The sequence below is a fragment of the Protopterus annectens genome, chromosome 2.part0, assembly GCF_019279795.1.
Source record: "Protopterus annectens isolate FY-2018-M chromosome 2.part0, PAN1.0, whole genome shotgun sequence".
Taxonomy (NCBI): Eukaryota; Metazoa; Chordata; order Ceratodontiformes; family Protopteridae; genus Protopterus; species Protopterus annectens.
Window position 1 is genome coordinate 476,455,721 of NC_056728.1, and position 15,276 is coordinate 476,470,996.

The 15,276-nt window shown below is 44.3% G+C and overlaps 1 protein-coding gene across 1 annotated transcript in view; it reads right to left on the reverse strand.

The window, feature by feature from the left end:
* Nucleotides 1–15,276, reverse strand: part of LOC122793128 (cofilin-2-like) — a 208,261-nt gene that overhangs the window by 117,562 nt on the left and 75,423 nt on the right. The window contains exon 2 of the mRNA XM_044060892.1: nucleotides 7,001–7,308. Coding sequence (XP_043916827.1) covers nucleotides 7,001–7,308 — 308 coding nt within the window. The remainder of the gene's footprint in view (nucleotides 1–7,000; nucleotides 7,309–15,276) is intronic.

A 15,276-nucleotide genomic window follows, 5' to 3' on the forward strand; every position in this document is an offset into this window, starting at 1 on the left:
ACAATGTTGACTCCATAAACTTAAGCACCACTGAAGTTTCCTCATATGCAGTCTTGCATATGGAATTAGAATGCAGGAAGCCATGAACCCCAAGGCTTGCAGTATTTGTCTTGCAGATAGCAGGGTTTTTGTGGCCACCTGTAAGTTAACAAATTAATTTGCTTTTCTGGCGCAAGGAAAGCCATCTGGGCAGTTGTATTCAAGCTTGCACCCAGGAATGTAATTTGAGAGGGTACCAGTTGTGATTTTTCATTTATGGTGTACCCTAGACAAGTTAGAACCCTTTTTACAAACGCCAGATTAAGAATGGCCTAGTTTTCTGCCTGAATTAGACAATTCTCCAGGTATGGATATATTTGAATATTTCTTTGCCTGCAAAGTGCAATTACTGGAGCCAGGCACTTTGTAAATACCCTGGGCGCAGTAGATAAGCCAAAGGGCAGCGCAGAGAACTGATGATGCAAATAGCCTGCTTTGAAGTAGGGGTATCTTCCGCAAGATTCCCCGATTGGGATATGCAAGTAAGCCTCTTAAATCTTGAGTTGCCAACCAGGCATCTTTGCCTAGCAATAGGAAGTAATTGAAGTCTCAGCATGTCCAGAAAGGTGTTTAGAGTAGACAGGTCCAGAATTAGACACCATGATTAGTCTTCTGGGTACCAGGAAAAGTCTGGAATAGAAACCTTGTCCCTTTCCCTCCTAAGCATGGGGGCAATTCAACTTGTACCAGAAGAGGAAAAGTACTTGTTTCCGAGCCTCTGCCCACCGATTTGGGGGTGGCAGTGTGGAAATGAAGTCTGTATCCCTGGGACACCAATTAATACCCATTTGTCCTGGGTTCCGAGTTGCCAGTTTTTTTGCATGAAGAGCCAGTTTTCCCCCCAAAGGGGCGGCTAAAAGGTAAGAGCTTGTTAAGGAAAGTCATTGAGACAGTTTACCATAGGTGGATGCCTTGTTTCCAGTTTTGGAAGTGGAGGCACCCCATTGCTTAATTATGAAACCTGATGCTTTGGAATGTCTGGGATTGGCTTGAGTGGCTGTGGAAGTAACTGGAAAGGAACAGTTACTAGGCCAGTGCCTACTAAATCTTGGAGGTTGTACTTGTAAAAAATCTCAGTTTGCATAGATTTAGCTTTAATCTTCCGTCTTTAGAACCTCTTCAGCCTTATTGCCAAACAGATGGTCCTGCTGCAAAGAAACAATTTAGCTTTAACATGATCAGGCAGAGATTGCTCCTTAAGCAAAGCATGCATTCTAAGCACAGACCCAGTAACAGCAGCCCTGCAAGAGGCCTCCAAAGAATCAAAACCGCATTGCAAAGTACGTTTTCCAACTTGTTCAGCTGAATGCAATAAATCCTGTAAATACTTATTTTCCAGTCAGAAATAAGCAGTCCCATTATATGCCGTTGATATTTTACCATATGGAATTGACAGTTTAAAGCACCGATTGCCAAGGTTGCAGAAGTATAAGCCTTTTTACACCATCTATCCAGCACCCTGGAGTCCATCATAAGGAGTAGGATTTTTAGCAGTAGAAGCATTAATGTGAACCCTGAAACCATTTCTCAGGGGTGCAAGGGCAACAAGATTTTTGAAAAGGAATTTGTGGGAGTCCGGAACCCTATAGTATCTGTCTGGCTTACAAGGGGCCGGAGGCAGGGAATCAAGGGCCATACTGGATTCTGAAAATGTCTAGTACAGGAGGTATAGCCAAAGGCCTATGCAGAGGAAGGAAATCCCCAAGCCTCTTTTGGAATCAGAAAAATCCTGACTTTCCCCAGTAGAAATGCTCCCTTAAGGTATGTAAAGTTTCCCCAAAAGAAAAATCCTCAGGGGGAGAAGCAGAAGGAATGGAATCCTCTGCATCAGAATCCTAAGTAGGCATGGACAAATCCTGGTCATTAGAAGAGTCAGAAGAAAGGGTCCTGTTCAGAAGATTCAGTCAAGTTCAGCTCTAAGACTTAGAAAAGGGGGGGGGGGGTTGACTACCCCTGATTAGAGTAGAGTAATCTAATCTTCAGCCATTTTGATAGTTTAGGCATAGCGGCCTCAACATGTAGCCTGGGCATCGATGTTTTAGACAGATTGAGATTTTGGCCTTAATATTGAAGGGTCTGTTTAATATACTAATCTGTAGGCCTGAATACACCCTCAGAAGCTGGTACCTGCACAGTGGCTCCGAACCCATCCAAGGTCCAGACATCCACGGGTTCCGCAAGTCAAGCATCTCGTGACATACCGGACTCCAAATGGGTCTCAGTAGAGGCCTGCGAATCAGAAGTAGCGGTATCAGGGGCTGCAAATGCATGCGCCTCACTGATTACCAGCAAACTGGTGACTGGCTTAAGAGTAGTTAGCAGTTTTGGATCTCAATGGCCTGTCTTTGCGTTTTTTTAGTATTCTGGTAGTTTGATGGCCAACAGACATCATTTCTGGATAAATGATAACAGAAATATTTAGAAGCAAATAATGTACAGACTACCGAGTGCGCTGATTAAATAAAGCATAAAACAGACAGCAATGTACATCGTGGTCAGGGCCTAGGCAAGGAAAAGAGTACAAATAGAAATCCTTGAGGCATTTGCTTCCCACAAGTAATACAATTAACTTTTACTGACATCGGCAAGGAGCAAGAAAGTTTCCCCCAACGGGGTACTTAGCTTTTTAGTTGAAGACTTCGGTTCTGAAACCGAAACGAAAATTTCAGGAGTCTGCCGACTGGCACTTGCCATCTGCTTTAGGCATTGCGCAGCAAGGAAGACTGATGCAACGGCGTCAGATGCATGTTTTATGCCCCCGATGTCATATACCCCCGATGTCATGGAAGCGACAGCATCTGACAGGACCCAAGACCATTAATCAGGCCGACTGACGACAACCTGCCAGCAGATTACCCAAATGTAATGACTGAAACAATGAAACAAACATCTGTAACAGGTGCAGGTTCTGGAAATGTCTTCTGTAATAGCTCAGTATTTTCCGACTGACCTCATGTTCTCCCCACTGAAGATATTGGCACGGTGGTGCTGCGGTAGCGTTGCCTCACAGTAAGACACTGTCCGGTTCGATTCTCAGTTAGAGTCTTCTGCATGGAAACATGCGTGAATGGGTGTACCTTCGTTGAAGGTTGTGCGTCAGGGCTGGCAACTCTGCACGTAAAAATCAACTGCCAATCATTAGCGGACTGGAGTTCAGCTGTGGCGACCCCTAACCTGAAACCTAAAAGCCAAAAGACAACTTACCATAAATGTAGATGTCAGAGTATTCACTGTTGCAGTTATCACATTTGGGTAGATTCCCAAAGCTAAGGATGGGAGGAGGAAATTAGCAGTAGGACCAGCTATAAGGCTCTGCAAGACTGCAGTGGCAAAGCCAGCTCTGGATTTAGAGAAGCTTGGTGAATGTGACACAGGCAGGCGCGCACACACACACAGGCGCGCGCACACACACACAGGCGCGCGCACACACACAGGCGCACACACACACACACAGGCGCACACACACACACACACAGGCGCACACACACACACACACAGGCGCGCACACACACACAGGCGCACACACACACAGGCGCACACACACAGGCGCACACACACAGGCGCACACACACACACACACACACACACACAGGCGCACACACACACAGGCGCACACACACAGGCGCACACACACACACACAGGCACACACACACACACACAGGCGCACACACACAGGCGCACACACACAGGCGCACACACACAGGCGCACACACACAGGCGCACACACACAGGCGCACACACACAGGCGCACACACACACAGGCACACACACACAGGCGCGCGCACACACACAGGCGCGCACACACACAGGCGCGCACACACACACACACACACAGGCGCACACACACACACAGGCACACACACACAGGCGCACACACACACAGGCGCACACACACACAGGCGCACACACACAGGCGCACACACACACAGGCGCACACAGACTTTTTTTTTTTTTTTTTTAAGAAAGGCAGGAGAGGGATAAGAGTAACAATGTTAGAGAGACTTCAGAGTCCCAAAAGAAAGGGCTGATAAGACAGTATCAGTGTACAAAAGTACAAAATGGGAAAGGGGCAACAGCGAAAAGAGTTTACAAATACACTAGTCATACTAGCTAGGAGAGCATCAAGGGAATACCAACAATGGCATGAAGATAACAAAGGGCAATGTAGTACAAAAACAGGAACAAAACAGAAAAAGGTTAGTCTCAATAAGTGAAAATTGAAAGAAAATAAGATTCTTAAAAACAGCGCGAGAGATTGTAGACTACATCCGATAGCTAGAAGTAACCAGATCTGGAGGGAACTTGGTAGGTGCACTGTGGACAAGGGAGAAGCATGACATTTGGTGGGCGTGAGCTTTAGCAACGGCAGACTGATCCAACAGAGCAGATCCAAACCCACTTGAGAAAAGATTCATTAGATCAAATACTGGAAAAGACTTCATTCTGCAAACAGATCAATGCTTTGAAGGAGTTAAGGCTGGTGCCTGTAGAGTAGGCATCTACACTTGTAACAGTCCCATGGAACTAAATTTAAACAGCTGGTAAGCCATGAGATGAGAAACCTTTTATCACTCCAAAAAATAAGGAAACGCTGGCAGCAATCCAGAACAAGGTCAGTGACTCCATTCCTATCAGAGGCTACCAAAAGCCCATTTAGGGAAGACTAGTCAATGAACTTACAGGCCACTTCAAAGCTCATCCACTAATACTGTAAAGCAAAGCAATGATTTTCTGCAACACAGCACTGCGTGCTTAAGATTTAAAGGAGCTTAACACTTGCAACATTCAGACCTCTTGTGGAGGAGCTTCAATTTTAAAAAATAGCTGCCTTCCTCTGTTTTGGCCAAAAGATTTAAAGACTACTACTTTAAGCCCACATAACTAGGCACAAAAGTGGAGGGACAAACTGGCACACCACTTCAAAACTGCTGTGCCAATAGAAATCGCGGAATATTTGATCCGAGTGTCCCCAACGCTTCTGGTGTCCCAGTCCCAAGTGGTTAGGAAAAAAAAACTACCTCCTGTTTGATCATGACATTCACTTCACCACACCCCATCCGTGCGCTTCCCTAGTGCGATACATTCACAGTAAAAATGAAAAGGTAAAGTCCATCTTCAGTTTCTCGGTTGGAAGTTTACACCCTCCCACACTTTTTTAATAAAGGGGGATTTTAAAAGGATTGATGTTGGAGGTGGGGGGGGGGGGGGGTTGCTCAGTGTTGCACAGTTGACTGGACAAATTAAGGCCAGTTAGTCAGCATATGGAAAATTAAAAAGTTCATTAGCAGCTCACACTAAACCCTCTGCATAAAAAAAGGGACTAAGAAACCTCCAGTTTCCCCAAGCCTACAACCAGTTTCATAGCCTGAATGAAAGACAAATACCTAAAGTGCATAACGTATTCAACAGTAACTGGCACCTGGATAGGTGTGGGAAGTGTTAACTCACACCAAAAGTCCAACTCACCTCCACATTTCCAGGTCCGACAGGCCCATTAGCAACTATGTTTCCTGCCTCTTCATGCTGTGTTATACATCGCTGCAAATGTGAACTCTGCTTTCCTGCAAAAACATTTCCAGGAGGAGTCTCCACCCATATTCACTCCCAATATGGGCCTCAAGTCAGACCAACTAGGCAAATGCATTAATGACATACAAGGACTTGCGCAAATGGATATGGCAAGACAAAGTTAGAGCAACCCCCAGACACTTAACTGAACGCAGATGTACCACTTCCCATAACAAGTCACCAGATTTGCAGAAAGCAAACCGCTCTAGCACCCTTAAAATTTAACTCTTACTAGCCAGCGCAATACTCCATCTTCTGCAGCTTATCAAATGGTCTCACTGTAGACCTGGCACCATGACAGAGGAATGGGGCCCCAAGACCAAGATCTTATCAGTCCCTACACTGGAGGAGCTAGGTAGTGTATCAGGAGGAATATATGCACAGGCTTCATCCCTAGAGACTACCAGGGAAGCAATGTGGACTGGGGGGGGGGGGGGTATGGCACGCTACTGCTTGCTGAGAATACCCTCACAGAAGTAGGGGGATTTGCCTGGGTGCTGTCAACCCACTAAATTATCTGAAGCAGCAACCTGTGACTGCTGCCAGAATTACATTCCCTCTTAGCGGATCCTCACCAAGGCGATGGTAAACAAATGAGCCAGCTGGCCAAAGCAAGGAAGGGATGTTGGGCAAGCAACAGTCATGTCTTGTATCTTACCAAGTCTACGTTAACCATGTTATGCTATAACTTCCCAAATACCCTCCTGTTATTACAAGAGGGATATTCAACTTTAGCCACTAAATGGCTTTCTGTAATACATATGGTATAATCCCTACACTTACTTGGTCAAGACCAAACTTTCAAATGAGAATGGTTACAGCTGAAGCACCTTTATAGCCCAACTCTTGCATTTCTAACACATTTGAGATGCCAAATGAATTACCCTCCCCAGCCAATTTATTGCACCAGAATATGAACAGAGACTGGAGGTCTCATTTAAAAACTTCCAAAGGCCTCAGACTCAAATTTTCACTCAAGTTAAAGAACTCCCAGTGTTCAGCGAGATCAGAGCTGCAAATGCATCTCTTTGCTTGCAAGCCAAGGCTGCTCAAGGGCGGTGGCAGCCACTGCAGAGCTTGCAAGCCAAGGCTGCTCAAGGGCGGTGACAACCACTGCAGAGCTTGCAAGCCAAGGCTGCTCAAGGGCAGTGGATGGAGCATACTCCCAGCAGCAACAATGCTACACCAGTGTCCCAACTCCTCACCAGCCCCAGATGCATGTCAGGTTGAGCACCTGGAGTACAAGGTGGGAAGGCACACCTAGTGAAAACAGGAGCTGGTAGCAAGTTTGATTACTTATACTTTAGCTGTCCAATAAAGCACATACATAAACTGTGGTAAAAAGCACAAAAAAAAAATGCAAATACATTAAGAAGCAAACTGCAATTTTACCAGAATACGAAGATTAGGTCTTCCTTTACAGATTCCTTGGTTCTGTAGCTTAAATCAAAGAGGCAATAGCGGCAATCTTTCAATGGCAGGAGTTTGAAAAAGTCCATCAAGGGATCTTTAACAGTTGTGCCAATGTCTCCACACAGGATCTGTCTTTCTTCATCTATAACTATTTGAGTCATTTCTTTATTCAAGCAGAACATTACCCCCTTCTTCCTCTTCTTTGCATCTTCCACACTTTCTGCTTTTCTCACCTTCATATCATTAAAGGTTTGGACAACAATATCAGCCACTGAAACACCAGATGCCTACAAAAGAAAAAAAGATATTTAAGCTACCACTTGGAGTTTTTGTACAGCCAATGAGTTCACACTTCAATTTGTACAGTGAAGTGGCAGTAGTAGATAGCAGTAGAGTCCATTACAAATGTAAACAAGCAAAAATTTGCTGAGGCCGCAGATACAACTTCCAAGAAAGTGCAATCTTTCAATAGACACTATGTAGGTCAACATTACATGATCATCATCAAGCTTCTATTTTAAATTCTAAGTAGCATGGAAGAAAGCATGAACCCCCCCCCCCCCAAATCAGTTTCCTTCTGGGAACCACCATACCAGTATTCCTATACAATTATGCAAACCATTTAGATACCCACCCCCATTTAACTAATCACCCCCATTTTTCTTCATCTAAAGAGCTTAAGACAGATGTAACAAAAAACCCAACCCTTAAGTTTGCTTCTGCTATAAAAACACAGCGAACCCATTAGTAGCACAGGAAAAATAGAAGTAACATGACCAGTACCACCACACACGTGGTGGTGGGGGGGGGGGGGGTGAGAAATGGGATGTTGCTCAGCTCATTACCTTAACAGTAACTGTATTCCCACAGAAAATCTAATGAGGCCACTCTGCAGAGGTGCATCCTTTACAAGGCAACTAGCATGTCTGGTAACAGGCATATGCTCTCTGCAAAGCAGCAACTTCAAAGCTCACAAGGCACTACTGAAGTATTTATGCAAAAGGGATCCAATCTGCAGTGTGTAGACAAAATGTTCCCAGTTTGCCTTAAAAGGCCACAAGGTTTTTCACTATGAGAGGCTAAAGCTAATCTGAAAGCAGTCAATGCATTATGCTATATGTATGCATGTATGCACTGCACACATGTGCAGCTACATACACAAAGTACACAGACGCACAAGTCTGATCTAAATTTCGGCAAAAAAGGACAGTAGTAGCATTTCTAAAATGCAAGATTTTAACAACTTGCTTTTTACCACAACCCAGTAGCTGCACTGGTTAACTAGGTCTGTGAAGGGTAACTACCTGCAGGAAAATGCATGGACTTGTGGCCCAAGAAAGGGGTTAAACTGAACAGGGCCCGTCATTCCTGTTAAAAATATGACCCCCCATATTCTAGAAAAAGCTTACAGGTACACAGCCCCCCATTCAATCTTGCACTAAATTTACTCATACCAAGCACAGAAAATCTATCACTTTCCCTTCTCAGGTTTGGTTGGCAGAGATGATTACCAAATTGGGGGGAAGGGGAATTTGCAAGTCAGTGAATTTTAATGCTATAAAAGACATTGTGTTAAAACTTGGGAAAACTGGTATAGAAGAGTAGCACAGTCAAAAAACAATCCACCACTGTCAAATAGTTTACCATAAAGGAAAAGTACAGTTGTGTACACTTGCCATAAAGGAAAAGTACAGTTGTGTACACTTGCCATAAATGTAGATTGTATTCACTGTTGCAGTCATTACATTTGGGTAATCTGCTGGCCTGATTAACAAAGTTTTTGGTCCTGCGTCAGTTGCTGTCCCTTCTTCCATGTCGTCAGGTCATCAGGGGTATAAAACATGCAGCAGACACCATTACAGTTTCTTGCCCCAGATGTCAGGTACCCCCAAATGGGGAGCCAAATAATTACACACAAAAATAAATATATCTCCAAACTAAAGCAAATACACCAAAAAGGCTTTTAAGCATAGTAAAGGAAAGAATAAGTATAGAAAGAAAAAAAACAGGGTTGGGGGAGGGTAACCAGGACTGCAACAGTGAATACACCAACATCTACATTTATGTAGAGTGTACACAACTGTACTATGTTTTGTGTTTCACTGTTGGTCATTACATTTGGGTAGATTCCCAAAACTATGGTTGGGAGGATGGAATTTAAACAGCATTAGGACCAGCTATAAGGCCCTGCAGGACAGCAGTGGCAAAGCCAGCTCTGGATTTAGAGAAGAGCGGTAAATGGCAATGTTTGGTGAACTTGGGAATTGAGCTCCAGGTAGCAGCTTCTAGAATGTCTCTGATAGGATGTAGAAGTAGATGCAGCCCTGGTGGAATGAGACCTGATCCCCTGGCGGATAGTTTTACCATGGTGCATATAGCAGAAATACAATGGCTTATCCATTTGGAAATGGTCAGCTTTTGAAATAGCCTTTCCCTCTGCAGCAAATGCCACCAGTAGTTTCAGACTTGAGATTTTGACCTGTTTAAGAAAAATTTAAGCTGTCTGTGTACATCCAATGAATGCAGAATCCGCTCCCCCTTGTTCTGTGGATCGGGAAAGAAAGCTGGCAAATGAATGGTTTAATCAAGAGCCACACTGGATATCACCTTAGGCATGAAGGATGGATTGGTCCAGAGACATCCTGTCCACTGTCCACATGAAAAATAATAAAAGGCTCCTTTGCCATAAGAGCCTGTAATTCGGAAATCCTTCTAGCTGAAGAAACTGCTAAAAGGAAAGCAGTTTTCCCAAGACAGAAATTTTAAGTCTGCAGTAGCAGCTGGCTCAAAAGGAGTTTTTCAAAAAAAAAGTTGAGGTCTCAGGCAGGGGTTGGAGCTCTGGGTGGTCTTATGTTTTTGGCCCCTCTGAGACACTGCTTTAGCAGAGGATGAGAGAAGAGGGGAGGCTCCGTGCTGTAATGAGCTGAAATGGCTGAGACATGGATTTTTATGGAAGAAAAGGACAGGCCCTTGTGAAGCATCTAAGTATTGTAAAATCTGAGGAATATTGGGCACTGCTGTGCTTATCCGTTGCGATACCAGCCACAAAATCTTTTCCATCAGCATAAGATTTTCTAGTACTAGGCCTCTTCTCCAAAATTACATCCATAGGTTTGCTGAGGGATGCCAAGGGTGAATTTAGGTGATTAGCCACACAAGATTCAAAGTCTGGAGACTAGTGTGCAGAATTTGGTTGTTCTGCTGAGACACTAAGGTGTCTTGAGGCAGGTGCCACGGTGGAAGGTGCGACACTGCACAGAAGGGGGTACCAGTATTGGAGAGGCCAGTCTGGAGCAATCAAATGACTTAGTAGAACTTTGGAGAGCAGAGGCAAAGGGGAAAAGGGGGAAAGGCATTTCCAGCTGAATGAGAGCATCCACTTTCCAGGCTTTTTTCTGAAATCTTGTGCAGAATCTGTCCAACTGATATTTCTGGGGTGAGGCAAAAAGATCCATGTCTGGACTCCCCGATTTGCATGTAAACATGTTGAAAGTCCATGGTTCCAGTTTCCATTTGTGTGGGTCCATGAGGTTTCTGCTTAGTCTGCCAGAGTATTCAGCTTTCCTGGAAGAAACTGAGCTTGTAGCTGTATTTGATAGGTCAAGGCAGTGTTCCACAATGCCATGGCTAGTCTGCAAAGGGGGTAGGTGTGTAGGTGTGTGTACCCCCCTTGCTTATGTACCACACAACTGTGGTGTTGTCCATCAATTGCCCTGGATGAAGGTAGTCCTTGAAGGCTGTCAGTGCATTCTGTACAGCTAGCATCTTTTTGCTTGATATGAAGGTGCATTTGATTTGGGCTCCATTTGCCCTGAACGTGCTTCCCTGCCAGATGAGCCCCCCAAGCATAGTCTCTGTAGTTTGGGCAGCAGGGGGTAGAGTGAATAGCAGTCCCTCGTTTTGGTGGCAGGCCTCTGCCCACCATAGGAACTCTAGTTACAGCCAAAGTATGATAGGAATTATTGTTTCCAGGCTGCGACTGTGCTGACTCCATAAACTTTTAAGTACCACTGAAGTTTCCTCATATGCAGTCTTGCATATGGAATTAGAAGAATGCAGGAGGCCATGAACCCCCTAGGCTTGCAGAATGCATCTTGCAAATAGCAGGGTTTTTGTGGCCACCTGTTTGAAGTAAGTTACCAAATGAAGTTGCTTTTCTGGCTTAAGGTAAGCCATCTGGGCAGTTGTATTCAGGCTTGCACTCAGGAATGTAATTTGAGGGGGTACCAGTTGTGACTTTTCATTTATATATAGTGTACCCTAGACAAGTTAGAACCCTTTGTAACGCCAGATGTTTTAGAAGAATGTCCTTGTTTTCTGCCTGCGACAATCACCCAGATATGGATATATTTGAATATTTGTCTGCAAAATGCAATTACTGGAGCCAGGCATTTTGTGAAGACACTGGGCGCAGTAGATAAGCCAAAGGGCAGTGCAGAGAACTGGTAATGTAAGTAGCCTGCTTTGAAGCGGAGGTATGTTCTGCAAGATTCCCTGTTTGGTAGCTCTAGACTTAACCTGCATGTCCCAAACAGGCATCTTTGCCTAGCATAGGCAGTAACTCTAAGAGTAAGCATCTTGAATTTTGGAATGCCCAGAAATGTGTTTAGAGTAGCTAAGTCCAGAACTGAACGCCATGATGTCTTCTCTCGGTACCAGGAAGAGTCTCCAATAGAAACTGTCCCTTTCCCTCTTCTAGTACCGGTTGAACAGCCCCATGTTCATGAGGGACAGTACTTGTTACAGGGCCTCTGCCCACTGATTTGGGGCCAGTCTTTCCATCTGTTTGGGACTGGCAACATGTGGAAATGAAATCTGTATCCCTGGGGTACTACATTTAAAAGCCATTTGTCCTGGGTTACAAGTTGCCAGTTTCTTGCATGAAGTGCCAGTTTTCCCCCCAAAAGGGGCGGCCAACAGGTAAGTGCTTGGCAAGTGTAAAGGGCAGTCACTGAGACTGCTTACCACAGGGAGGTGCCTTGATGTTTCCAGATTTGGAGGAGGAGGCAGCACCCCATTGTTTTGTTATAAAGTCCCTTGTGACAAACCTGAAGCCTTTGGAACGTTGGTTTGACTTGGCACTAAGGAACTGGAAAGGACCAGTTCTTAGTAGGCCAGTGCCCATTATCTTGGAGGTTGAACTAATCTTTGGCCTCCAAAGAATCAAAACCACATTGCAAAGTATGTTTTCCAACTTGTTCAGCTGAAAGCAATAAATCCTGTAAGTTTTATTTTCCACAGTCAGAAATTACCATTTTCTGTTTACACAGTCCCATGATATGCCGTTAATATTTAAGCATATGAAATACAGTTGAAAGCCTGGATTGCCAAGGTTGCAGAAGTGTAAACCTTACCCCATCTATCCAGCACCCTGGAATCTATCAGAAGGGGTAGGATTTTTAGCAGTAGAGGCCTTTAATGCCCTTGGGACCCTGAGAAAGTTTCAGGATCCGCAATAGGATTTTTGAAAAGGAATTTGTGGGAGTCAGGAACCCTGTAGTATGTCCGGCTTACAAGGAGCCAGAGGCAAAGAATCAGGAGCCATACTAGATTCTGAAAAAACAATGCCTAGAACAGGAGATATAGCCAAAGGCTTATGCTGAGGAAGAAGAAAATCCCCAAGTCTTTTTAGATTCAGAGAAATCCTGAGCGGGAGAAGCAGAAGGAATGGAATCTTCTGCATCAGTACTCAAGTTTGTAAAGACAAATCCTGCTCATTAGGAGAGTCAGAAGAAATGCAGAATCCTGTTCAGAGAATTCATAAGCAATGTATTGCCTAGGCCTCTGGGGGGGGGGGGGGGGGGTTGGCTACCCCCGATCAGAGTAATTTAAGAGTAAATTCAGCCATTTTGATCTTTTTTTTTTTAGGCATAAGGGCCTGCACATGTCACCCAGGTGTCTTTAGACAGTTTTTGGCCTTAGTTTTGAAGATGGTGTCAGTCTAATATACAAATATGTAGGCCTGAAAACACCCTCAGAAGCTGGAGCCTGCATAGTGGCTCCGGACCCATCGGAGGTAGACATCCATGGGTTCCATAAATGAAGCATCTCGCGGCATACCAGACTCTGAATGGGTCTCAGAAGAAGTCTGCGAATCAGAAGTAGTGGGTTATCAGGGGCTGCGAAAGTGCCTCACTGAGTACTGGCAAACTGGCGACTGGCTTAGGAGAAGCCTAGTCAGTTTTAGACCTCTGCCTGTCTTTCTTTGCGGTTTTTTTTTTTTTTTTTAAGGTATTCCGGTAGTCTGATTGCCAGAGATTTCTGGATAATTAAATTGTGAGCCAAAATATTTAAAAGCAAAAAATACAGACTTAGTGCGATTACATTTAGCACAAAACCTACAGCAAGGCACGTTGTGGTCAGGGCCTAGGCAAGGAATACAGTACAAATGAAAATCCTTGAGGTATTTGCTTCCCACAAGTAATGCAATTAACTTTTACGGACATCAGTAAAGAGCCAAGAAAAAAAGGTTTCCCTAATGGGGTACTTGGCTTTTTAGTTGAAGACCTCTGTTCTGAAACTCTAAAATAAAAGTTTCAGGAGTCTGCTGACTGGTACTTGCGAACTGCTTCTGCGTCGTGGGACTGATGTAATTGTGTCGGCTGCATGTTTTGACAACCTGACATCATGGAAGGGACAGCAACCAACGCAGGACCCAAGACTTTGTTAATCAGGTCGACTGAGGGCAACCTGCCAGCAGATTACCCAAATGTAATGACTGCAACAGTGAAACAAGAACATCCTCATCTGTAACGGGGACTTGCTACAATATTGGTAACTGGGTGAGTTACGTGATCAGACCCTTTTCAACCATAATCCATACTTATTGGGCAGAAATTGCGTCAAGATTATAGAGTGTACATCAATTACTTACAGTATATTCACTACAGCAAATCATAACAGTACTTAAATGAACATAACTCCACAAGTGTGAAGCAACATTTAGTGTCACCAATTTGAACAGCAACTTTTTACAACAGTGAATCATTTAGTAATGCTTAAGCAAACAGTACTAAGAGTTGCACTTACCACATATGCTCAAATTCCTCATTGCTGCAATAGCCCAACAAATATAGGGAGGAGCAAGAGGAATATGGATCCAACAGGGCTCTGTTTGTAATATTCAAGTATACAGATGAAAAAGTTGCTGCCTCAAGAAATTCAGCTAGAGTCCAGCTCTTTTCAATATGTCACTGTAGATGCCAGGGTTCTAGTACAATGTGCCCAAACATTGCCTGGAGCAAGGCAATAACCAAGGGCAAGCCATAAGGCCCTGCAACAGACACCCATCTGGCAGAAGCAAAATAGTCTTCCAAGAACAATGTTGCAAGGAAGCTGAAGTGGCAGGCTCTAAAGCCAGAGTCAAGTTCTCCACAATAAAATAAAGATCCCAGGGAGGAGGAACAGGATTCCTGGGAGGTCCAATACTAAGGACACCTACAAGAAATTGTTTCACCTCAAATCTAGCACCAAAAGGAGAAAAAGGCAGAGAGATAAGTGGGCCTTAATAGGCCAAAGCAGCACTCAACTCACAAGTGAGAACACCAAAGCAGCATCTACAGTAAGTGGGTCCAGGTTATGACACCAAACACTTCCATTTGGACAAGTAAACTTCCTAGTCGTAGGTTTCCTGGCTTCCTGCAGGACTTGCAGCATATCCTCAGGGGAAAAAAAAAAAAAAAAAAAAAAAAAAGGTGTCTGAGGAATCAAACTCCTATCACCCAGTGTCAGATGAAGAGCGGATAGGTGGGGGATGAGATGCATCGTCTTGTAGGATTAGATCCACTCAGAGGCAACTTGATTGCCCCTGCTAGATGCAGAAGGAAAGAAAAGTTGTGTAAAATCTTACCATACATGTCATCTTCCATGTTGCAATATTCTGTATATATGGGTTCTTTCTTGGCACCCAGAATGTCTGGCCAGTATACAAGAGATTTCACTGTATGGTGCGTTTGACACCTGATGTGGCTAGCAAGAGTGTTGGCCATAAGTGACATCTACATGCACCAGTCATCAGAACTGAACACCCCAGTGGGAATCAGTCCTAATAAGGGCAATGCCAGCCCCATGCCATCCAAAAATAGAGCTGCTATATTAACAGGAGGAATGCTACAAAATGGAAGAGGATATTTATGGTAAAATTTTACACAACTTTTCTATGTCCTATTCATATGTTGCAGTATTCTGTACATATGGGTGAGTGCCAAAGCCCATTGTGAAAAGGGAGGTGGCCCAGTAGAATTCTCCAGGAATCT